At 40.1% G+C, this 25,092-nt stretch overlaps 1 protein-coding gene across 2 annotated transcripts in view; it reads left to right on the top strand.

Moving 5' to 3' along the window:
• The window catches only part of CNTLN (centlein), a 174,596-nt gene that overhangs the window by 63,375 nt on the left and 86,129 nt on the right, over nt 1–25,092 (top strand). For both annotated transcript variants that reach the window (XR_014003283.1, XM_081176168.1), the window contains exons 9-12: nt 1,544–1,717; nt 5,768–5,893; nt 7,331–7,452; nt 12,474–12,599. Coding sequence is in view for 1 of the 2 variants with exons in the window: in XM_081176168.1 (XP_081032294.1) it covers nt 1,544–1,717; nt 5,768–5,893; nt 7,331–7,452; nt 12,474–12,599 (548 nt within the window). In the remaining variant the exon portion in view is untranslated. The remainder of the gene's footprint in view (nt 1–1,543; nt 1,718–5,767; nt 5,894–7,330; nt 7,453–12,473; nt 12,600–25,092) is intronic.

Genomic DNA, 25,092 nt, shown 5'->3' with positions numbered 1-25,092 from the left:
TATTGAGAGTACAGTCTCTTTGTGCAGCCATTTTTTTAATTTGCCTGGTGAGGGAGTTGGAGGTTACTTCTGCAAGCCCAAGACTCACTTCCAACCCTTGAGGTGGGCTGGGGAGTTTGAGTCGCTTGATAGTTGCTAAGGGTTTGAAAATCAAAGCCATTTGCTGAGGCCTCCACTATTGTCACCTTCTGGTTTGGGAAGATGTGCAGTTTTGTGTTTCACTTTTTGTCACGTTGTAACCGATTGTATTCTCTAGAGTTGGAATTGTCATAATGGGCTACATGGAGAAGGTTTAGAACTTTTGCTAGCAAACATCTTAGAATTGCGCTACACATTTCATGGCAAACAATCCCAAGGCTCCCATGGTATATCTACAAGTTTATACATCAAAACAACACAGATTCCTGTGTTTCGATGATGGTTTGAAAATTCAGCTGATAAAAACTGCTATGCCCATCTTTTGGGCCATGGTGAGGGGTGCATTATGAGTGCATTACACCAGTGTTCTAATGCCTTTTTGCTTTTCAATAAAAAATGTTGGCAATGACCTAGGTAAAGGTAAAGGGACCCCTGACCATTAGGTCCAGTCGTGACTGACTCTGGGGTTGTGGCGCTCATCTCGCTTTATTGGCCGAGGGAGCCGGCGTACAGCATGACTAAGCCACTTCTGGCGAACCAGAGCGGCGCACGGAAATGCCGTTTACCTTCCCGCCGGAGCGGTACCAATTTATCTACTTCCACTTTGACGTGCTTTCGAACTGCTAGGTTGGCAGGAGCAGGGAGCTAGCAACGGGAGCTCACCCTGCTGCGGGGATTCAAACCGCTGACCTTCTGATCGGCAAGTCCTAGGCTCTGTGGTTTAACCCACAGCACCACCCGCGTCCCTTGGCAATGACCTACAGAGGCCTCAATGGCATGGGCCCAAAATAGGAAGTCGTCTTCACCCCATGTTCTTTTGAAGCCTTTAAGAGCTTCTATCAACTGTGTCTTCTATGTATTAAGCCAGGACAGAAAGGACACTAAGAGATGTATTCCCAGTAGTTGCACTGTAACTTTGGATCTCCTTTTCCTTGGACACTTCCTCGTGATTAAGTGCCTTCCAGAAGCAGTAAAGTGTTTCTTTTACTGACTTTTGATGCCAAAGATAAGGATAGGTGAAAGTGTTAGTATAGATCAAGGTGGGATTAAAAAAAAATATTCAGTGTTTTATAATTAGCATATTGTTATCAGTCCTGTTCCCTTGGGATGAGGAGGGCAATGGCATTGAATTAAATAAATGCCTGTGGGAAACATCCAAATCATTATGAGCACAGTTCATATCATAACAGGTACAATCCCAAAAAAAATGTTTTGGTGAACTTAGCCCTATGTCCAATTGCACTTGAATATTTTCTTTTATTCCACCCCAGCCCCGGCTATAAAAGGTGGTCTTTTGGTGTGCAACTTTTTGATTTAATATGTGAAGCATAGTATGTTGGCAGCAGTATTCATATTTTGTTTTTATCCCCAAGTATTCCAAAGTACTTGCCCTTCTGTTTTCTAGGAATTCCAGCAGTATTCTTTAAATGAGCTAGAATATCTCATACTATCACAAAAATCTGAAATAAAGCTTTTGAAAGAAAAATTGAAAAGAGCAAATCATACACTAGCAGATCATAGCCTTTGCAGCAGAGATTTCTTGGATTGCATCAGTGTTAAGGCTGGGAAGAAATACAAGGTAGGAAAGCTTTATTGCCTTGTGTATTTGTGTCAAAATGAGGTTGGCAAAGCTTGACATTTTGCTCTGGGACTCGGATAATACCAGTTTTAATAACTGTCGATGCTACTTATAATTCTGGAAGCTTGATCGAAGAGTGTTTTTATTATCTGCCAAAGACTTGTTAAAATAACTGTTGGGAGTAGGAAGTTTTACCTTATTAAACACTGAATAAAGGATTGTTAATTTAATGAAATTATTTAAAGGTTCAATTCTTTGTAGGATTCTTAAGATGAATATTTATTACTTGATACTGTTTGTGAGGATGCCCATTCTTTTCAAACAGATGAACTTAAAAAATTGAGTTTGAGATTTAAAAGTTTGCAATTAATATAAATGCTGAGTTAGGAGTTCTGTACAACTGGTGTTGTTTTATCTTTAGAATTAATTATTGAATCTGAACTCAGTTATTTTCCATGTATTTTACCTATTAGAATTTTTATTTCTCTCTGCTCTTAGATGTTCAGGGCTTGTTGCATCATGTCATTTAAAAACAAAAAACAAAACATATTACATGAAAATAATCCCACCTATACCTGTATAACACTAATTTCCAGATACCCGCCAAAATATGTCCTTTCATTGGTTCTGATTATTCTTAATTGTGAAGCAGCTCCACAGAACACTAGTCTTCAGACTTCTTGCATGGATAGTATTGTTAATAAAGTAGTTTTGTGTAGGCATATTAATCACAATCATGGGGAAGGAAGATATTTTTCGGATACAGGGTCAGAACAGAACAACTATCTTGAATTATACCTGGAAGCTTGCAAGAAGAGCTCTGGTAGATTAGATCAGGCCTATCTTGTCGAGCATCATGTTTTCCAGAGTAACCAACCACATGCCTATGGGAAGACCACAAGCAGGATACAAGCTCAAAAGCCCTTCTGTGGTGCTGGTGACACTGGACATAGCATACAGCCATCATGACTACTAATTACTGATAGCCTTACCCACCATGAATTTTTTTACTCCCCTATTAATGCCATAGAAGTTGATGGCCAATACAACAACACCCTGTGGTATTTTAAAGCTAGGAAATTTGTAAAGATAAAATATGTGGTCAAACAGGGACTCCTTCATCATTCTGACCCCTGTGAAAGAAGTGGTGCCTTCTACTATCCTAAATTTTTCTAATTTGGAGCCATTAGACATAATTAAGATGGTTCTATGTCTGAAATACTGTAGAAGGAGGTTCAGTTTAAAAACTGAGCGAAGTGAATCAGGCACCATTTTGACGGTATTTTTTATCTTTAAAGGTAGAACATACAGCTGCAATGGATGTCCTCTTTTCACCCCCTCCCACAAATGTTGTGGACACAGATTAATTCTGAAACAATTTTGGAGGAAAATGTTCCCCTGCACTAAGACTCACGTTTTTTTTACAGTGACTGCCCTATCCTCCCAGAATGCCCAGGATCTGGGGGAAGCTGCCATTTCCGCTTAGGATGCTCAGGGACAACACTGTATCTGAGGCATTCTGGGTAGGAAATAGGTAGCACCAAGGGAGGGGGCAGGAGGCAAGTGCCCCCCAAAGAAGGAGCCCCCCCACTTGCCACCTCCTATTACTAGACTCCTGCCATTAACATATACTGATACTTTTGGTTCAGAGATCTTAACATGTGAAACACAACTTCCTCACTCAGAAATATACATTGCCTTTTCTGTGTCCACCCCCACCCCCTGGAAATCTTTTTTTGGTGTTGCCGCTGGAGATAGCATCTGCCACAAGAGGCACCTGACAAGAGGACCTCTGTCATTGCTGCTGCCTGAAAAAATCCGCAAATGGGGCAACAAATTTGGGGGCCATTCTTTGTCCCACACTGTAGTAATGTTTGAAGTGGCCCACTAGCTGTGGTATAACAGAATCTACTTAGTTATGCCACTCTAGCGACCCTTATAAACTATACAGTAGTTCTATTAGCAACCTTTTTCCCACTTCTGACCTGCTCCAGGAAAGCCTCTAGCATGGAACATTTGCACCTCATCGGGGCTTGCACCAACATCGACTCATTTTGTTGCGTCAACCTTTCTATTCTATTGAAGACTTCATAAATGTTCTTCAGAATTCTCTCCATTCCTGTGCTCTTTGGCCTGTGCAACCAGTTCATCTTTACTTACAGATGATCTACAGCAAAATGTGTTTTATATTCTGTTCGGCACCATCAATGTACATGGCACTTTACGGATCTTATTATAATAGTCTTTACAATGCTACAAGCATAAAAGTGTTCTTAAAGATTTATATAGCGTAGCAATGCATTAGCAGCAAGAAACATACTCTGCCAGAATAGTCAACCTGATGTCATCTGTTACCTTAAGTACAATTCTACGTAATTCCTACTGAAATGTGGATTGACTCACTGGAGTCAGAGAAAGGGTAGTGAGTTGGTGGTACAGTTCTGCAACATCCGCCTTGAGCACTTGGCAAGAGGGCATCAACCTTAGACTGCAATTATGTTCCTGGAAGTGGCAAGGAAGATGTAAATGTGTGGAAGATGGAGAGTAGGCATTAAAGTTCAGCCCTGTTCACCAGGTGTCATGAGTGCCCCCTTCAGAGGGACCAGGGATGCTGAGAAAACGTGAACAGTGGTCATAGAAGATCAGGTTAGGGACAGCAAGAGAAGTGCCTCTGCCATCCTAAGCCTTCAGTACAGACAGATAGAGAAATCAATATAACTTTTATTGTTTGTGGGCCAGTTCACACTCAACAGTTCTCATGCAAGCACCCCTGGAGTGTTGGAGACAATTCTAGGGTTGTGGCCAGGCAGTACTCATGTCCACAAGCCACTTGCCTTCACAGTGGCTCAAAAAAATAATAAGGCTGCAATTGCACAAATCCTGGCGATCAGGGATTCCAGTTTGGCCCATGAGGCCATTTCCCCCAAACCATGTCCATCTGCTCTTCAGCTGATGTCAAGGGAATGTCAGTTGATGGGTGAGAAAACAGAGTTTAAGTCTGCATTGGCTGCACGATCCTGTTCCCAGCAGGAAACAGGATTATGCAGCCAAGTAGCATACCTCCTCCTTCCTCAGATTATCCTTATAGTTGATGGGAAGCATATATTTAAATATGTTTTTCAAAGAGGTGTTCCACTACAGTCCGAATCCTTATCTGTTTTGTGCAAAAACAAAGAACAGCAGAACCCTATTTCTTTTCTTTCGTGTCATAAAAAAACTGATGAATTTTGAAGGCACTGCAATTGCTCCTTGTTTTACAAAATAAAAGAATTGGAGAAGCTAAAGGAGCATTATATATCTTAGGCTGCTAAACTATTAAGTGCACCATAATGGTATTAAGATACTGCCCAGCCTTTTAAGCAAAATTATCTAGGAATTCAGTGAAGTTGATCTGAATCTTTCATGCCTTTTACATAAAGGCATATGACATGGTGCAAGCAAGAAGGTTGCCCAGTTTAAGTGCTATTTTCACACATCCTTTCTCCAGATTGCCGTAGAAAGCTGCACATAATATAAATACACACTCTTGTCTCTAGTTAGGCATATTATAGTTAATGACCATATGGTCATTATGGTATAAGATCTACTGTCTGTTGTATTTATATTCCTCAAGCATATTGTTCCTTCAACTTCACAGTGTGTTAAACTATTTCAAAGGGGAAAAAAATCGTTTCCCTCTTGTTTCTGGTTGTCCTATCAAGTGTAACCTTGGACCCTTATAGAGCAATTAGATCAGCCTCTATCCCCTCCTTTGTAATGAGGTTTCTTGCATTTCTGAGTCTATAACCCTTTAGTCTTCCCTAATGGGACATCATTATTCTGAAAGAAACAATGTAAATGTAAATGAATATTCTCATTAACGAGTCACAGAGAAACCTTTAGTGGTAGCGCTGTGGTAATTCTGCTTGTTATTTCTCTGGTATTCCATGCAGGATTTTTTTTCTTTATAATTCATTATTAGTATTCAAAATTACTTGTTCTTTAATTTTGCATGTCTTTCATAATCCAGTGTTCCAACCAGTTCAACCATGTCCTTGTTTTATTCTCGAGGAACCACCTGTGAAACGTTCAAGGTCTCTGTCCCCAAAGAGCTTTTTGAAAGAGTCGGAAGAATTAAGAAGGCTTAAAATAGCTGAAAGAAAGATTGAAAACTTAGAAAAGACACTGCAGCTAAAGGTGAAAATTATTATTATTATTATTATTATTATTATTAGAATTAGCTTTCAGTTGGCATAGACAGAGGCAAACAAAAATCACAATGTCATTTTATAAAACCCAGCATACATAGCAATGCATATGGAAATTGAAATAAATAAGATGTGTTTTCCGTGGGCTTAAAGTTTTACCATTTTCACAGTCAGTCCTGTGCAACAAAAAAATTGAAATAAAATCTTCAAGCAGGTACTTAAATAGAATTTGAATTAAGGATTGTGGGGCTGGATCCCTGCAAATCTACCTGTCCACCCTAGAGAGTTATATCCCCATGTCTGAAATGGCCATAAGAAGAGCCTCCTGGATCAGGCCAGTGGTCCATCTATTCCAGCATCCTCTTCTCACAGTGGCCAACCAGATGCTTGTGGGAGACCATCAAGCAGGCTTTTGGTTCCTAGCAACTGGTATTCAGAAGCTTTGCTGCCTCCAACTGTGGAGGACAGCCTAGTCACTGAGGCTAGTAGTCTTTGATAGACCTCTCCCTCCATACATTTGTCTAATCTTTTAAAGCCATCCAAGTTGGTGGCCATCATTACTTCCTGTGGGGGTTCCATAGCTAAACTATGCACTGGGTATCAGCACAGCTTTAGGTTTCGGCTACTCTCATAGACAAAAAGCCATGGAGTCAAGTGCTAAGAATCAATTCTTTTTTTGCAACGCACAGTTGATCTGTATTGGCTGTGTTACTAATAGGAAAGAACATGACTTGTTAGTCCAAGGAATACTGTACTCTGCATAGGACAACTTGAGTTTTTCTGATGTCCCATGAAAGCTCTTTATCTCTTTATCCGCTTCGAGGATACAGTGAGGTGGTAATGTGTTGCTTCTTGTCAACCAGTTTCTGTAGTAATTAAACTATTGTGTTTGGTCACAACTATTTTGAATATTCGTAAGAACGTTTGTGAAATAAATCCATTTCTAAGAATCTGTATTCCCAATTATTGTTTTCAAAAACAATACAAACAAAACTATGCACTGGGTAAATAAGTACTTTCTTTTATGTGTTCTAAATCTTCCAACGTCCAGCTTCACTGGATGTCCATGAGTTCTGGTATTTTGAGGGGGGGGGACTTTATCCGTTTTCTCCATGTCATGCCAAGTTTATAATTGTATAAACTTCTGTCATCTCACCTCTTACTCGCCTTTTCTCTAAACTGAAAGTCCCAGACATTGCAACCTTTCTTTGTAGGGGAGTCGCTCCATCCCTTTGATCGTTTGGTTGCCCATTTCTCAACCTTTCTCCAACTCTAAATGCCATGGGTGTTTCTATCACTGTGTATGAACATTGTGTTGTCAGTTGATCGTAAATAATAACAAAAAACTTAGCTGTAGCAGACTGCCATTTTAAGCGCCTGCATTTTACTCAGTTGTATCTTATCACGTCACCTTGGTATTATGCAGATCCAAGAAAACGATGAGCTGAGGCAAACCCATGAAAAGCGCAAAAAGAGGCTGCAGATGTTACAGACCAACTACAGAGCAGTAAAAAAGCAATTAAAACAATGGGAGGAAAGCTATAGCAAGTAAGTTACACAGCTCATTAAAAACCATTATATGTATTAAATCTGAGTGTAACTTTTGCTGCTTAGGTGTTCTAGAAAAGAAGTAGATTAAAGCAGGGAAAAGATAATTTCCTGATACTGTTGGTCTTTATTGCACAGGCTCATATGAGTAAATGTTACTGTATAAACAAGTGGCATAAACTGGAATGCCATTTAAGTTTAGATCCCATTATAAGTTTCACAAATGAACAGAGCCACCAATTACTTCTGTTGTGACTGGTCACTGTCCTTTCCTTGTACCTGTGTTTTGTGGGCATTTAGTTCCATTGTTTATATATAGCTTTTTTCCTCTATCCGTGAAGAAAGGAGGAAGAGGGCTGTGCATATGCTTGGGGAGAGGGCATGAGCAAAGGCTCAGATGAGTAATGCCAAACCACCCCTTTGTTTTTGCTGCAATGAACTTAACACAGTATGACTACTTTCTCTAAGTTGTCAAATGGTTTGTTTCACCTCTTCTAAAATCCTTCTTAATTAATGACTTTACAGTGGGGGCTATTCAACCAACTTTACTCGGTGTAGATCCATTGAAAAGAATGAACATGACTAAGCTAGGTCCAGTCATTTCAGTGGGTCTGTCTGAGTAACAGTTAGTTGAATATCACCCATTGTTTTAATTGTTTGTTTACATGTAGATTTCATTGTACACTCCAAATTATTCTGCATAGCATGCAATAATCATTACAAACACCTGAAACATTTATTAATATATGCAGTTATACTCCACTTTTACTGTTAGGTCACATGATATAACTTCTATGAGCAATGGGCAAGAACAGCTTAGATTTTAAATTAAGGGCAACTTAAGCAGGTCCATAGCTTGGTGACCAGGATTGCCTATTTCCAGCTATGGCCCCTTTGGACAGATATTACATAGCCAATGTTCTCCATGCTCTGATAACTTCCAGATTAGATTATTGCAGCATGCTGAACATAGGGCTACCATTGAGGACAACAGTTCCAAAACAAAGCAGCCAGATAACTGGTTGGGGTTCCATCTCTAATTTGAGTAACCCCCATTTTAAAACAGCAGCACTGATTGCCAATTCGTTTCTGGGCCCAGTTCAAGGTGCTCAAGTTACTAGATATTTGCCATAAATGACTTGGGCCCCAAATATCTGAAAGTCAGCCTCCTTCCTTACAGACCCTCTTGAGTGTTATGGTCAGTAGAGGGGGGGGGTCTCTTGGGAGCTCCACAATTAATTAGCACAGATTGCATTGTTAATTCAACACCAGAATGTGTTGCTAATTAATTATTTATACTTATAAGTTATAGGGAAGAAAGTGATCAATTCATAAACCTGGATTAAGCAATGGTAGTGAAAATAACAGTAAAGCTAATTGAGATTCTGCTACTTCTTTGAATGGGTTTTTAGGAATAACTCTGAATCAAGGCCATGTATTGATTTCTTCAGGGGCCTTTGCTGGTTTTTCTATTCCCTGTAGATAGCTGTTGTGTGCCTGGGTTTATTAAAAGAAATGAAATGACCACCTTTTCTTCTTCCATTATTTCCCTCCCTCTGCCCTAACCAAATGGGAGCCTCCATGGGGGCTCCAGGTATGTTGAACTGGTACAAAAAACCACACACAACGACCTTTTATTTTCTGTTTTAAGATGTGGAGCACTCTGAGACACTTGAGTTCACTTACCAAATTAAATAAAAGCAGTTTTTGTTGAGCTATTTAGCCCAGAATCACAACCACATAGGGATGGTGTTCAATGAACACAGCAAATTAGCATGGATGTTCCTCTCCCTGGAAAAGCCCCAGTCTTCAATAGGAGGAGTTTTGATATGTTGGTTGAATATGCCTCTTCCACTGGGATAATGAATAAATTTAATGTTATAAACTTGTCATCTGTGCACAGGGTTTGTAGTATCACTGAGCAAGGAACTTTCTGGACAATTAAAAAACCCCTCAAATATTTATTTTAGGACCACAGTTATGCTAGCCCTGATCCAATATCAGGATACCCTTGGATCTGCAGGTATAGGGTGGTATACAAATTAAATAAATAATACTAATAATACATATTATTATCATGCCTGGTTTCCCACATGCTGTAGGGAATAGCAATTATATTATCTTAAAGTGGGAGGCATATGCTCTGAGCAGTACATTACTGGATGGCTAAACTGTGAAAAGAAATTGTTTTTGAAATAACACGGTATAGGGACATAGGAAGTGGTCGTATGCCAAAGCCAACCATTGGCCCTTGTAGCTCAGTGCTGGCTTCAACGGACAGCTCTGACTTCCCCATTTCAGATAGATCCTTCCCAGACACGTCCAGAGATCTGGACTGAACCTGGAACCCTTTGAATGCTAAGCATGTGCCATGCCACCGAGCCACAGGTCTCCTCATTATTGTGGAGAGAGGAGGAGAGACTTTTAAGTGGTTGCATTTCTTGAATATTTAAAGCGTTTCTTGATTCCTCATGTATAAGGGGAGGCATAGCTTATAAAGAGGGTTTTCCAGTCTTAAAAAAAAAATATCAAAATCAAATATAAGCTTCTGGCAAGGGAAATAGCTGTGTCATTTATCACAATCCTTTAGGTGTCCAAAGCAGATGCACAAACACATTCCACAAAGTAGTATTGACTGCTAGAAATAACATTTTCTGATAAACAAAATGCTGCTATTTGAATATGTGAGGCCATTGCAACCAACACACTTTCCTCCGGAATGGTGACTGTACGCAATTATTCTGAAGTAAATTAGTAATCAGGAATGGCTCTGGTTGCACAGAAGGTGAATCCAAAGGATTCCAAGAATCGTTCCATACACACTGGCTTTTGTTCAGTGGAGGTGTGAGGCACTTTCCACACTCATGTCAGTGTTTAGGGCATCCCATCCACTTTATGTACCTGAAGCTCAGTATTGTTTTGAATGGGAAATTCTTGCGAGGAGCTCCTTCTATTCAGCAGAGCACCCACAGAACATTGGATCAAGCTGAATATTTCGATTTAAAATATAAAAGATGTTTTGTTGACTTGCAAGGTCACTTTGAGAGAAGTGATTCTAAGACATAATTAGACCAGGACTTTGTCAAACCAGATGCAAAAGGGAAGATTACAAACCGTCACATCCATACCTTACCCGAGACACAAGAAATCCAATCAGAGTTGCTGGAACAAAGGAATCTCATGTTCCTTGAATTCGCCATGTGGCTTTTACAGGGACATCAAAAGGCAGCATGTGTGTAAAGCATTGTACTACCCTAGAACTCATTCTGCTTGGCATTATCGCACACAGTAAACTTTCCTTCTGGTGTAAATGAAAATATAGGGCATTGCATGCACTTTTAAAACCTATGCATTGTTTATATATAATTTTAATGGAGAACATTTGTTCTATAAATTTATTATTGTTAGAAGGCTTTTTATTTTTCTAAAAATGAAATGATTTTAATTTACAGTTTCTAATGGTTAGAAATAGGTATAATAATAGGAATAATAATCTCATAAAACTAATAATAAATCAATAATACCTTAACAGATGGTATTCAAAATTCAAATATTAATGTATAAATATACTAATAGTATAGATGACATATAATTTTTTTTCAGGAACATGTGCAAAAACATTTGTATTGGCTTATAATTTGATTCAATTGCTTTATAATTTGATTCAATTGCTTGGTTCTCTTCCTATCACTGTTAATATGACCTCTATTTATGTCCTTTCTTCTGTTACAGTTTTTGCACTCTACTGCCTATCAAATGTTTCCCATACCACTTTGTTATTTCAATTTGGTTTTGCACTTATGACTCACCATAGTCAACCAGGTTGTTTATGCAAGGCATAAATTAGAGGGGTTTTCTCCTCTTGTCTGTTGATTATTTGTCTTTTTCTGTCCACACTGTGTGGGATCATGCTCAAACCTCCCCAAACACAGCAGAATGGGAACGTAAATTGAACATGTAGTAAGGTCATAAGCAGCATTCTCTTGGGAGGAAAGTGGACAATGTCATATGTCAGTTCTTGCCACAAAGCCTTTCATGTAATGTTTGTGTTGTGGCATGCTTATGAATCACATCTCCAAATTCCTTCCGAAAACAGACAGTAGAATCCCGAGCTTAGTTGTAGTGTCTTGTACAACAGCAACATTCTGTTCAAATGCAATTGATTTACTCTCTCCAAACAGAAAACTGGCACTATGTGGATTTACATAATTTTATGTTAGTAACAACCCCGGGGCAGGGGTAGGTTTGTCTGAAAGGCGTGGACGTATCCAAGGCCACCCAGTGTGTCTCTTTGGCTAAGCAGAGCCCTGATCTCAGTTTACCAGAATTCTGTGCTTTGACTATAAGCCAGTTGGATTGTGGAGCACAATGAGTTAAGAAAAGAGGTGTCATGTATGCCTGTGATGTCATGGATCTTTGTGCAGGAAGTTGTAGACTGCATCGCTATGGTGGTTTTGGGAGTACAGAGGCCTGACAGTGGGCTTGTAACTGGCACCACTAATGTCGAAGCACCATTTGCGGGAACCAGCGTCTCCATATGAGGGCTGTGTATGAAAACACCATGGTTTGTGAAGTTCTGATTGTCTGAAAAGGAACTGCCAAGATCATGAAGAGGAGCTTCCTCCTTCTTGTCTTTGTGTGTTGATAGCTCCTTCCTTCAGTTCGAGTGTTTGTGCTACTTAAGGATCAGTTGACACTGGGTGCTGGGAGAATTGGTGGCTCCTCACCTTTCTCTGAGACCGTGTCTGACATCTCTACCTTTCACTTTCTCCCTGCTGACTGTGCAAACGAAGGCGAACGTTGCAGTTTGACACACACCATTTCTGAACTCTAGTGCCACATCAGCAGTTTATCCTTCTGAAATTAGTTAACGGGAATTTCAGTTTCCTGACGTGAAAATTTAGGGGCTATGTTTCAGTAATGTCATTACATGTCAAGTGTTGGGACATTACACTTTTCACGGACATTTAAAACCGTTTATTTTATAGATTTTGTTGTTGTCATTGTTTGTTTAAATACAGGCCTGGAAGCGGTAAAAATGGAACAGAGCGTTCTCATCCCCGGCAGCTGTGTCAAGAAGATTCTGATGCTGTGTGGAACGAGCTGGCGTATTTCAAAAAGGAACACAAAAAGCTATTGATTGAAAAGTGAGTTTCTTTCTTTTAAAATACATATACATTGAGAAACGTGCTGCTAGTTTGCTAAATCTTCTTCTCATTGAAGGCTACACGAAGGAATTCCTTTCAAATACCAAAATTAAATCATCTTCCTCTCCTAGAAACAGAGAGGAAAGCACCACCCTCCTCCCACCCCTCCTTTTAAATCAGTGACAACAAGTTTGCTAGCACTAACAGAAACTGTATTACATGATCTAGGGATTGTGTTAATTAATGTGGCTCTCATCTGTTGGAGGTGTCGCTCTTCATTAGCCTGTATTTTACACACTGCCGTGCTTCATTTTTGGAATGAGGTGGTGAGGGGATAACCTAGCCAGCCATCCTTGTTTGATCTCCTTGATACATACGCAATGCAGAATGCCTCAGCTCTCTTGGTTCCCTGCCCTGTCCTGCTAATCCCAGCTGAGCTCATTATGGTGTAGCCTTGCTGCTACTCTTGGAGCCAGAGCTGTCCAAGCTAATTACTGGTAGCAGCAGAGCTGCCTGTTAAGGGTCTGGAGTGGATCTGCTAACATGGTCCTTCGTAGTGACCTGCGAAAGGCATGAGGGAGTTGCTCTCTTTCTTGCCATGCACAGCCTGTCCTTTGGGTTTAGTACTGATCCCTTCACACAGCTCTTTTAGCTGTGGTAAGTGTAAAACTTGGAGAAGGAATTCTTACTTTAGAAAACATACAGTTTGCCTCTTTGATCTTATAATTCATAGACTATTACACTCACCCTGGTAAAGTAAGAGCATTTCCCTTTCATAGTAGAAAAAAGGGAGTTGCTAGGGATTGCATAATTATTCTTTTAATTATGTTTTAAAATGTCTTTTGTCAAGTTGATTTTGTTGTTTAGCATTGAGTGTGCTTAAAACTCTGAACGTTTCCCCCCTTGTTCTTTTGAGACTTCAGCAAATTTGTCAGAAGTGTGCCTGCATTGATAGAACATCTAGAATATTATCTTGGCAGTAAAATGCTGAAGGACCTACCTTTAAAACTTCACTGTTGGAACTACAAAAATACTGCTGTATCCATAGTGCAAGCTATGTGTTAATATATATATATGACACTATGATCGCTTGGATAATGATTTTCTGACACATTTACTGGCATCATAGGTTTTTGTATCATCACATAAAGATAGTAGCATATGGGATTCTACCATAGAATTTCTGAAAGCTGGAGATCTTCTTTACATCTTTTTTACTGTGTCTTGCAATGTTTTAGAATTCTGATTCTACTCCATTGTTCCAAGCACTAGACCCTACACTGGCCAGTTGCATTTCAGCATTATTCTGACATCTTAGGAAAACGCTATGGGAAAAAACTTGGGTAGTGCTTTTTCCAGAAAGATAGTCATGTTAGTTGGTTGCAGCAAATATAACAGGGGTTTGTATCTAACAATCAAACAATTGTCTGCTCCGAACAACTTCCATGAGTGAACCAAACTTCCCCATCCTCTCCTCCCCTCCCTTAAAGTTGAACACATTTATTATGGCATAAGCTTTCACTGACGTCAGTCGATTTCATCAGATTCAGGAAGTGTTATCCTGTTTTATGAGGTTTGCATGGTTGGGAGAAGGAGAAACATAAACACTGAGATCACAAAAGAAACAAAGTGAAATAAAATGCAAAAAAGTACAGATGGTGCTAATTGCATTATCAACAGTGGCATTTGCAGCAAAAAAAATAATACAAAAAAAATTGATGACTCTGTTTTGGGAGGCCAATTAACATAGTGTAGTGTTGTAAAAACCTGTTCCAGTTCAATCCACATTTGAGCTTCCTTGTAACCTTGGTCTTCAAGGAAAAAGCAATATTAAATGGACTGGGGTTTGTTAAGGATAGAATACTGGAAGAAATAAATAAGGCTTAAAAGACTTATACAAAGTTCTGATTATGAACTGTGCTGTGATAGATTTGCAAAAAAGGGGCTACTCATTTTTCAAATGCTTTATCTCCAATCATCGAATCTACCTCTGATTTGTAGCAAATGCTGTTCAGTGACAAGGAAGATCATAAATTGACTGGTCCTACTGGTCTTTTTCTTATGTTTCCTGTGAAGGCTTCAAGTGATAAAGCCATGTTCTTAGAACATCAGTATCACCAGCAGAAAAATTGGGTAAGATGTAAGACTGTACTGGTCTTCTCTGATGCACATATTACATCAGTGATGTTTTTAGTCAATGGTATCTGCTGATAGTTTGTATTTAAAAAGTTGCCTATCTCTGCTAGAGAGTCAGCTGAAGGGGGGGGGGGAAGAACACAATAAAGATCATTTTCTAAAATAAAGATATTGAGCGGTGACAGGCAAATGTTTTCCCCTTTGCTCTAAAATGAGCCGCTTACTGGTCTACATTTGCAGTTAGTACAGATGCCCAATTCTTTAATTGTAGCACTGTGTCCAAGATGTCTCAGTACCAGGCATGGTTATCTAAGTGCTCTATGACTAAGTGGTCAACTAATGTTCCTTAAAGGCTCCCTTCCCCCCACAGATTTTATATAGCTTGTCTTGTTAGTTCTTGTATGGAATGTAAAGAATTGATCAGGTACGCTGTTTGCGATAAAGCCCCCTATCGCATGCATCCTGTGATGATTCACATCCCAGGGAAAGAAACTACTCTGCAGGACACACTCAGCAGACCTTTAACACAACACATGGCAAAATAGTAATTAATTAAGATAGAGCATTTGTACCCCAGTCTTCAGCTAAATCACCTCCCAAGGGGGCTTACACACAAGCAATTAAAACAAGACAGTCTCTGCCTGCATGCTTACATTCTAAAAGGCATCACACACATATACAGGCACACACAGTCACGACAAGGAGGAAAGAGCAAAAAAGCACACTAAGGCACCAGTTCGTAAAGTTAAATAGTAGCTCTTAAAATGACCAAGTAGAATGGAAACAGTTTAGGAGGCACTGAGCTGATGAAAGGAGCTCTCCTTCTTTCATCTTATTGGTAGTGTTTGGCTGATGACCTGTTCAGATGCACGGACCTGATTATTTGTTTCATACTGTTGTGAGCTGTTCTGGGAGCAAAAGTTTAGCAGTGGGATATAAATATGATGATCATGTGCAGGAGGACAGGACATGATTTTTAAAAAGGCATTCTAATGGGGAAGTGGTCAGGAGTTCCACTGTGTGCCTCTGAAACATTTATTCTACTGGGGGTAAAAGGATGAAATTGTTGTATTTATTCCTTTCTCCATTTTAGCAACAGCAATTATTGTAGCAGCCTTTCTTTGATTACTTCAAACTAAGGTTTGTTGTAGGTGAAATGTATAGCACAGAGTGCACTCTCTGCTTTAGATGGCGTAGCAGTTGAAACAGATCCATCAGCACAGGGGTACAATAAACATCAACCTCATCTCAAGAGACAAGGATCTTCCCGTGGCTCTGGATATAAAGAATCCAATTCCACCTTTTGCCTCCAGAGAAAATCTACTGGATGCTATTTTGTAGATGCAAAGATGGTGGCAAAGATGTTTCCTTCAGTTGCTGACACTTATGCCACAGATACATATTTTTAAAAACACTACGTCAGTTAGTGTAGGCACTAGCTCTTCTGAAATAGAACTGTGAGCTGCAATAGAAGAAGAAAAGGAAGAAGAAGAAAAGGAAGAAGAAGAAGAAGAAGAAGAAGAAGAAGAAGAAGAAGAAGAGGAAGAAGAATTGTCAATAGCTGCTAGGATTTCGGTTACATTGGCAGTGTAGCCATGCACACACGATCATGGGTAAAGTATTTCATCTCCTTTTATTCCCAGGTAGAAGGGATGGTAGTTTATTAATGTAATCTGCATCAAAAGCTTTGTCCGTGATCACTCATGGAAGAAAAGCCCTAAATTTGCTGATCCCACACTTATGACTGCTTCCACACTTCTTTGGGATTATGCTTCTACATGGAACTTGATGCTCTTATTGGGCTAATTGATTGTACCTTCCTTGGCATCCAAACCCACGTCTTTTCTTCCCTAATTTGAGACATAAGTGCAGGTGAACTAAAGTACATTTTATGCTGAATATCTTTACAGCCATTTTTTTTTAAAAAGCACATCTATTCTATGAACTATATTTTAGATGTTCTTCTCGAGAATTTTGTATGAAACCTCATGACTACAACAATTTTAAATGAACTGTACAGTGTACACCGTCTTCAGACCAGTTGCACCACTGTCATCGGCATCTGTAGTCACCACCCCTCCTTTATTAACAAATTTAGCAAAGCAAGCAAAAAGAACAGAGAAAGAGGTAGGCAATGTGGGGAAACCCATTAGCTCACATTAAAAAATACAATAAGTATTGATACAGCCATCTTAATTTAAACATATAAATTGATATGTGTCAAATAAATGTCCAGATAGGTATCCACATGAAACTGACATTTATAAGAAATGTGTTCAAATGTGGCAAAGGCGGTGAGGTCCTCAGACCCTTGCATGGCGGGTATTTACCCTTCCATGCACAACGTATAACTCTTTTAGCAACTATAAAAGGGTTCATGAAATACCCTTTTGTTGTCCTTCCATTAATCCCCATACTGGAATAATGTAGTTTAAAAGTACATGAAAGATAAAAGATTTCACCAGGACAACATTAATATGGACAACAACTTCAGACCAAAATGAATATATCACTGGACATTCTCACATCATATGCCACAATGAGGCATTATTATTACTATTATTTAACAACATTTATGTACTACTTGATTTTTTTTATAAGAAACATTAAAATTATCAACAAGAAGTGTTAAAAGCAAGTAATTTTAATTATCTTTTTTTAAAAAAATGTATCGGCAGACTACAGGTTTATAGCCGGCGAATAAAGTCAAAGCTGTGATTGGCAAATGATCTTTTTGGCCAATGCACAAATGTTATGAATGACTAGAGCTGCATTTTCTGCCTCTGTCTCATTGCTGCCCAGCTCAGACACTGTGCATTGGTTGATGGTGTGTCTATGTTTGCAGCATGCGACCTGAGTGATTTTATGGCTTTCAGCAGCAGCAGGTGTGCCTGCCCCCTCTGTTGTACACATCTAACATGAACACAGCTGCAGCAGAATTTATAGTTTATGATGCCCTTAAAAGTGTTGATGGTGTGTTTTATTTATAATTTTTATTTATTTATTAGATTTATACCCGTCACCTTCCTATAAAGGACCCCAGAGCTACTCAACAGGGCAATTTATTTGTCTGATACATAGCCTGCTCTGAATCTGGTTTCTTCCAGTATCCTGTTCCTGTACTTACTTTTCTGGAAGTAAGGCTGCAATCTCAATCCTATTTACCTTGGAGTAAACCCTATTGAGTTCAATATGGCTTACTTTGAATAGACATGTTTAGCATTGTGATGTACATCGGTGGGAGTTACTTTGGACTAGATGTAGGATTGTGTTGCTAAAATCTCTCGACATCCTATTTTTAAAAAAACAGTTAGGCCTGGGGTCTGGGGCAGATAGGGAAAAAGGCTGCCGTGGGCACAGAAACTGTCAGGGGCTAGGTCCCTGTGCCACAATTTATACACTACCTTTATTTATTATATATTTATGTCATAAAATTTATACACTGCTTGGTTGTAAAAAAGCCCCCCAACAATTGAAAAGTGCTTCACAGAAAAAATGAAACGAACAGCTGCCTAAAACATATCAAAAAATCAACAGCAGCGATAAACTAAAAACAGAATAAAACACACACCAACACTCTGCACATTTGAGTGTGAGGAAGGATGAGTTGGGACTTTTCATCGGAATGAGAAAAGGCCCGGGTGAACTAACTCTTGGTCTCTTGTCTCTAATTGGGTCATTTTTCTTGCAGCTATTCTTCCAAGAGCACATACCAGGGAAATAGCACAAGAATTTAACATTAAGTGGCCATATCAATGCCTTGTTTCCGTAATTAGAATTCTGTCAACATCCTTTCTCTGTTAGCTTGTTGTGGCCTTCCCTCCTCCTCCTCCTCTTACCTTCCAGGCATTTATAGAAGCCCATTTAGTTAAGCAGCGTTTTGAAGAAAGGCTGCTACAGATGAGACTGGAATTTTTATTTGGGGGGGGGAATGTGATGTGGAAAGGGAGCGGCTATTTTATTGGATCTTCTGGCTGGTGATCAATATGAGAGATGTTTGGGAGCCAGAGAAGGAGAACCGCTGCTGCTCTGATTGATTTTGTAATTTTATTGTGCTTTTAGATTTGCCAAAGGTTCTCAAGGGCCTGGAAGGGATGTGTCTCCTATGAAAAAGTTTATGTACAAATGAGGCAATGATTATCTAAATAAGGTGTTTCACAGAGGTTAATAGAGATAGGCCTGTTACATTAAATTATTTTTAATAATGCTGACTGTTATTAAAAATTAAGGCGTTCTGAGCTTCAGTCACTTTCCCTCTATGCAGGTCCTTAAGTGGATTAATACCTACATGCTGCCCAATAACCTCCTTTCTCAAATTGAAATAATGAGGAGGAATGTAATACTCCTCGCATACAATTTGTGGTTGGGAGAACTTATTAATATGATTTATCACTGACTAACTCACTCAAAGGGAGTCAAGGTTGTGTTTTATGACAGAGAGAAGGCAGCGATAAAATGCAAACTCCCTTCTTCCCTTTTGTTTTTGTTAGGACTGAGCCCAGGCTTCATTCAGAAGCTACCTTTGCAACATGGGAGTTGCTTGAGTAGCATGGTCCCCTCCAACATTGCTCTGGTGATGCAACAGGTGGGCAGTTGGGATGGCAGGATTGCTTTCTTTGCTGTCATCTTCCCAAGCCACATTTTGTTGCCAGTTTTGGACAAATCATACTTTGCAGTGGTACCTTGGTTCTCGAACTTAATCCATTTCGAGAGTCCATTGGACTCCTGAAACCGTTCGAAAACCAAGGCGCGGCTTCCGATTGGCTGCAGGAGCTTCCTGCACTCAAGCGGAAGCCGCCTTGTATGTTCGGCTTCTGAAAAATGTTCGGAAACTGGAACGCTTACTTCCGGGTTTGCAGCATTGTGGGAGCCGATTTGTTCGGCAACTAAGCCGTTCGGGAACCAAGGTTTCACTGTACATTTGAAACAAATGGGACTTGCAACAAAATGTTGCTTTGGATCTCAACCACTAGCAGAAGTGCTCTTATTTAGGGTGCCAGCCGGCTATTCCCTCCCTGTGATACTAATCAGTTATAATAGGCTCAGGCGTGCCAATTCACTCTCACTCTTCAATGTTTCACTTCCTGCTGACACTCAAGAAATCCTTAAAGGAATCGGAACACAGAGTGTGGTGGGGCTGGAAGGAGGAGTGCACAAGCTCAGGGTTTGCTCATGTAATGCCCAACCATAGTTTACTGCTGCTGCGAACCGCGAACTGACCCAGTTCACGACTGTGAACATGCAAATGTTTCTCGGTCATTAATTGGGAAAAAATATATCCAGGAAAGACATTAAGAATTCAAACAGATGCACACCCAGGCACCATTTGTTTCTATGATATACCTTATTTGGGCATTTCAACCACCTGAAACTTGATGTGCTTGCAGTGGCTGTTCACCTAACCCTGGTTGGAAGACCCAGAAAATGTTGAACAGCTGTCCTTGGCTAGCTGATAGTTATCAAACTGCAATCACTTTCAGATAGTCTAAATTGGCCAAGGAATTCAATAAATCATTTTCTGTAGCACGAACATGACTAAAATGTAAGTAATGCTTGTACTTCTCTCTCTTTTTTTGCTTTACACTCTTTTGGCAGCCTTATCCCCCAATGTATGTAATGGTTTTTTGCTTTCTCACACAGGCTAGATCAAACACCTGCTCCAAGATTTGCTCTCGCCTCCCAAAGCTGTCAGTTGACACACAAATATACAGACCTTTTGAAAGAGCATCTCTTGCCCTTATTGCAAGCAGATGTACCTGAATCTTAACATTGGAGGAGCAAAGGGAAAACTTTAGTCATACTAGTATTTGACTGCTTAAGAAGTCAGATCTGGTTCAAGCTTATTTCAGATCTTACAACTTTAAAGACTGGCAGGGTGGGGATATTGGCGAAGTAGAATAAGAGAACATTGAGCCATGTTGTTTTCTTCAGCCTTAATTTATGACATCTGTATTGACAGCAGAATTAAAGGGCAGGTTTTTCAGCAGTTTTACAGGGATTCGTTGAGGAAAAATTGGTGTTAGGTTTCCTTTTTCTTAATAACAAAAAACAGCTTTATTTCCCTAGTAACCCTCCTATATTCACATAACAGCATTCCTCACAGCAAGTGAAAGAATATTTTTGGTTCATTGGGTCATGATGAAAAGCACTTTAGTATGACGATTGTTCTGGTTTATGCAACTAAGTGGTAATCCTATGAGCCACTAGGCTGACACCATAGTATTTAAAGTAATGTGTTGTGGGGTCTTTGCTTTTCCGTCAAGGGGCATAAAGAAATTATGTTGCGCCACAGCAAGTCACGTACCAACAGGAATCATGCTATTTATTTGTGAAGAGGCAGCTATTGGCCATGCTCCTCAGTACTTCCAGCCCCTCATGCTACCTGAAAAATAAATAAATAAAAGCTGCCCATCAGCCTTTCATGTTTTTTCAGTTACTGTCAGGTAGCACAAACAGATTATTGATAGGGCTGGGCAATCTATCACTATATCCTCCAAAACCAGTTAGAAGTTATATCATGATATCAGTTTCATAATTTTGACCTGGCAATATATCACGAATCATGGTGTGTGCGTGTGTGATGCAAAAATCACCAAGTGGGAAAAAGCGTGAAGCCAATCAATGCCTCTACCAAGCTCTATCCTTATTTCAGACAATATGATATATCGGTATATCGTGATGTTTAGCTGGTATCTATCACGACGTTGAAAGCCAGCCCTAGTTAATGAGTTCCTAGTGAACCAATTGTTATTGGCTGTGCTATGGTGGCTATGTTATACAAAGGACTTATGTCGAAAGGGAGGAGGAACAGGGCCAGTTAGAAGCATTGAACAGGAACCTTCAGCTTTGTATGAGTAGACCAGCAGTGGCATAAATTCCGCCTAGGATTAACAGTAGTCACATTCACCTTTTTAAATGCAGTTTTTATTAAATATTTTATCATGCTTTTATCCCGTGTTTGAGAAGCGTTGAAAGAACAGGTAGCAGTTTACAGGATAAAGGATAAGAGTTATCAACATCATTTGTACATGGGAAGCAAATATGGCTACCAAGCCCCTCCCCTCAAACAAAGTCTAACTGTACAAGATTCTGCAGCAGGTGATTATGGGTAGTCTCCAAACTTGATTACTGCAGTCTGTTTTATGTGGGGCTACCTTTGCTCTTCCCTGGAAGCTCCAGCTGATACAGAATGTTGCGGCTCAGTTGCAGACAGGTGCAGGTTTTCGACAGCTTGCTGCAGGATCTGCATTGCCTGCCTGTATCCTCTCGGACCAGGATATACAATAAGAGTGCAATAAATACAGTCAATCAAAACAATATAAAACAAGGTAAAAGGTAAAGGGACCCCTGACCATTAGGTCCAGTCGTGGCCGACTCTAGGGTTGCGGCGCTCATCTCGCTTTTTTGGCCGAGGGAGCTGGCGTACAGCTTCCGGCTCATGTGGCCAGCATGGCTAAGCCGCTTCTGGCGAACCAGAGCAGCACACGGAAATGCTGTTTACCTTCCCGCCGGAGTGGTACCTATTTATCTACTTGCACTTTGATGTGCTTTTGAACTGCTAGGTTGGCAGGAGCAGGGACCGAGCAACGGGTGGTCACCCCGTCGCGGGGATTCGAACCGCCGACCTTCTAATCGGCAAGTCCTAGGCTCTGTGGTTTAACCCACAGCTCCACCCACGTCCCTAATATAAAACAATTTATAATATAAAACAAGCAAAATGACAAAATAACCACCGGTCACGCTGGGTATTTGCTCATGAGCTGCACTGATGCTCTCTCTGCAGAAGCAGCTGCCCAGCATTCCACTTCTGATTTGGAAGGCAAATTAAGTCCCCGCCCCATCTGCTCCGCACTCTTACCTGCAAGCAAGCCCATTGCAACCCATGGCCCACGAGGCGTCTCCTCACCCTCCTCACACCTCAAGCTAGTACCAGTGAACAAAGCCCTGAACAACTTGGTGCAGTGGTATATTAATGAGCACCTCACCCCCTGTAGGTCACATAGATCCCTGAGATAATCAGAGGCCCAGCTTCTTCAGGTGCCTAATGCCCCCAGAAATCAAATTTCTCTAAGCTTGCTCAGAAGAGAGCATTGAGCGCAGTAGCCCCTGCATTATGGAACACTCTCCCAGTGGAGATGAGGCAGACGCCAGCACTGTATGGATTTCGACGTGCTGCGAAAGCATTTTTATATTTCAGCCAGCCTTTCCAGAATGTTAATTTTATCCAGTCACTTTTAATATTCTGCTGTTTTATTTTATGATGCGAGTTATTTTATATTTTATTTAAATCGCTTAGAAATCTATGAATACGGGTGATTCATAAATACTTTAAATAAATAGTAAAAGATCAGTGACATTCAGAAGCAGAAGTGTATACCTATACTTTTGGGGAACTAACTTCTTAATAGTGGAATTATCTACATATGTATCAGAAGGATATCATACAATAGGAAAAGTAGATTGATCCATGTTCCCTTTTTGCAATTCTGACTTGGGGTGTCACTTTTCTACACTGCAGCTGTTTTCCATATTCTGGCAAGCTGGACAAATATGCATGGAATGCCATTTTAATTACAGCACACCCCTTTGGACTATTCTTCTACCAAACATTACATAACTATATATTTGAAAATCCATTAAGATTTTTAATGAAAATCAAGGACTCATAGAATTGTAGCGTTGTAAGGGACCCCAAGAGTCATCTAGTTCAATACTTTGCAATGCAGCTAAATCTCAGCTAAAGCACCCATGACAGATCACCAGATCTTTGCTTAAAAACCTCCAAGGAAGGAGAGTCCACCACCTCTCATGGGAATCTGTTCCACTGTCAAACAGCTCTTGCTGTCACAAAGTTCTTCCTGGTATTTAGTCAAAATCTCCTTTCTTGTAACTTGAATCCATTAGTTTGGGTCCTAGCCTCTGGAGCAGGAGAAAACAAGCTTGCTCCATCCTTCATGGGATAGCCTTGATGCTTTTGAATTCTGGTGCTGGAGGAGACTCTTGAGAGTCCCATGGACTACAAGAAGATCAAACCTATCCATTCTTAAGGAAATCAGCCCTGATTGCTCACTAGAAGGACAGATCCTGAAGCTGAGGCTCTAAAACTTTGGCCACCTCATGAGAAGAGAAGACTCCCTGGAAAAGACCCTGATGTTGGGAAAGATTGGGGGCACAAGGAAAAGGGGATGACAGAGGACGAGATGGCTGGATAGTGTTCTCAAAGCGACCAAGCTGTGGAAGGCAGCGGAAGACAGGAGTGCCTGGCGTGCTCTGGTCCATGGGGTCACGAAGAGTCAGACACGACTAAAAGACTAAACAAAATCATATCTCCTCTCAGTCTTCACTTTACCAGGCTAAAAATACTCAATTCTCTCAATTGTACCTCATAAGGCTTGGTTTCCAGACCCTTGATCATCTTGGTCACCCTCCTTTGCACACATTTTCAGCTTGCCAATGACCTTCTTAAATTGCGGTCTGCAGAATTGGACACATTATTCCAGATATGGTCTGACCGAGGCAGAACAGAGCAGTACTATTACTTCCCTTGATCGAAACACTATACTTATGTTGATGCAGCCTAGAATAGGATTAGCTTTTTTTGCTGCTGTATCACACTCTTGACTCATGTAAACTTGTAGTCTACTAAAATCCCTTATCATTTGTACTACTGGCAGCCCAGGTGTCCTCCATCTTTTATTTGTGCAGCTGATTTTCCTGCTTAAGTGCAGAACCGCACATTTGTCCCTATAGAGATTCATTTTCTTAGATTTAGCCCTTTTTCCAATCTGTTAATGTCATCTTGAATCCTGATTTTTACAATGTTTTTCAGGCAAACATGGGTGGCTGCAAAGCTTCAATTATCGTGTTTTGCAGGACTGAAGATTTTTATTTTGGTGGAAGTCAAATCCTCCTCACTGAAGGGTTGTTTCACACAAAATGCAGGGGGAAATTAATTTACCACTAAATGTGTTCTTAAATGAGAAGTGCAGCCAATCCTAGCTCTCTGTATGATTTTGATGATTATATCTATGATTTTGTTTGAAAGATTATTTGAAAATTTATGTACTCTCCTTCATCTAAAGGGTCAGCAATTACGTGTAGTAAAATATCTTACAGACAGGGCTTTTTTTTCAGCTGGAGCCTACAGGAGCTCAGTTCTGGCACCTCTCAGGTGGGCACCATTGCCATTATAAGAGAATGAGAGAGATGTTCATGGTGAGCTCCGGCACCTCTTTTTCTAGAGAAATAGCACTGCTTACAGAATATAGTGTACATTGATCCTCAGAGTTGTCACCTGATCCAAGACAATGTAAAATGAAATGAAATAAAATCTATTTCATAAGGACGGATCATAGAG

Source organism: Podarcis bocagei, assembly GCF_964188305.1.
Source record: "Podarcis bocagei genome assembly, chromosome: 17".
Classification (NCBI taxonomy): Eukaryota; Metazoa; Chordata; class Lepidosauria; order Squamata; family Lacertidae; genus Podarcis; species Podarcis bocagei.
The sequence above is the reverse complement of the archived record's forward strand: the minus strand, read 5'-3'. Positions and strand labels throughout refer to the sequence as shown.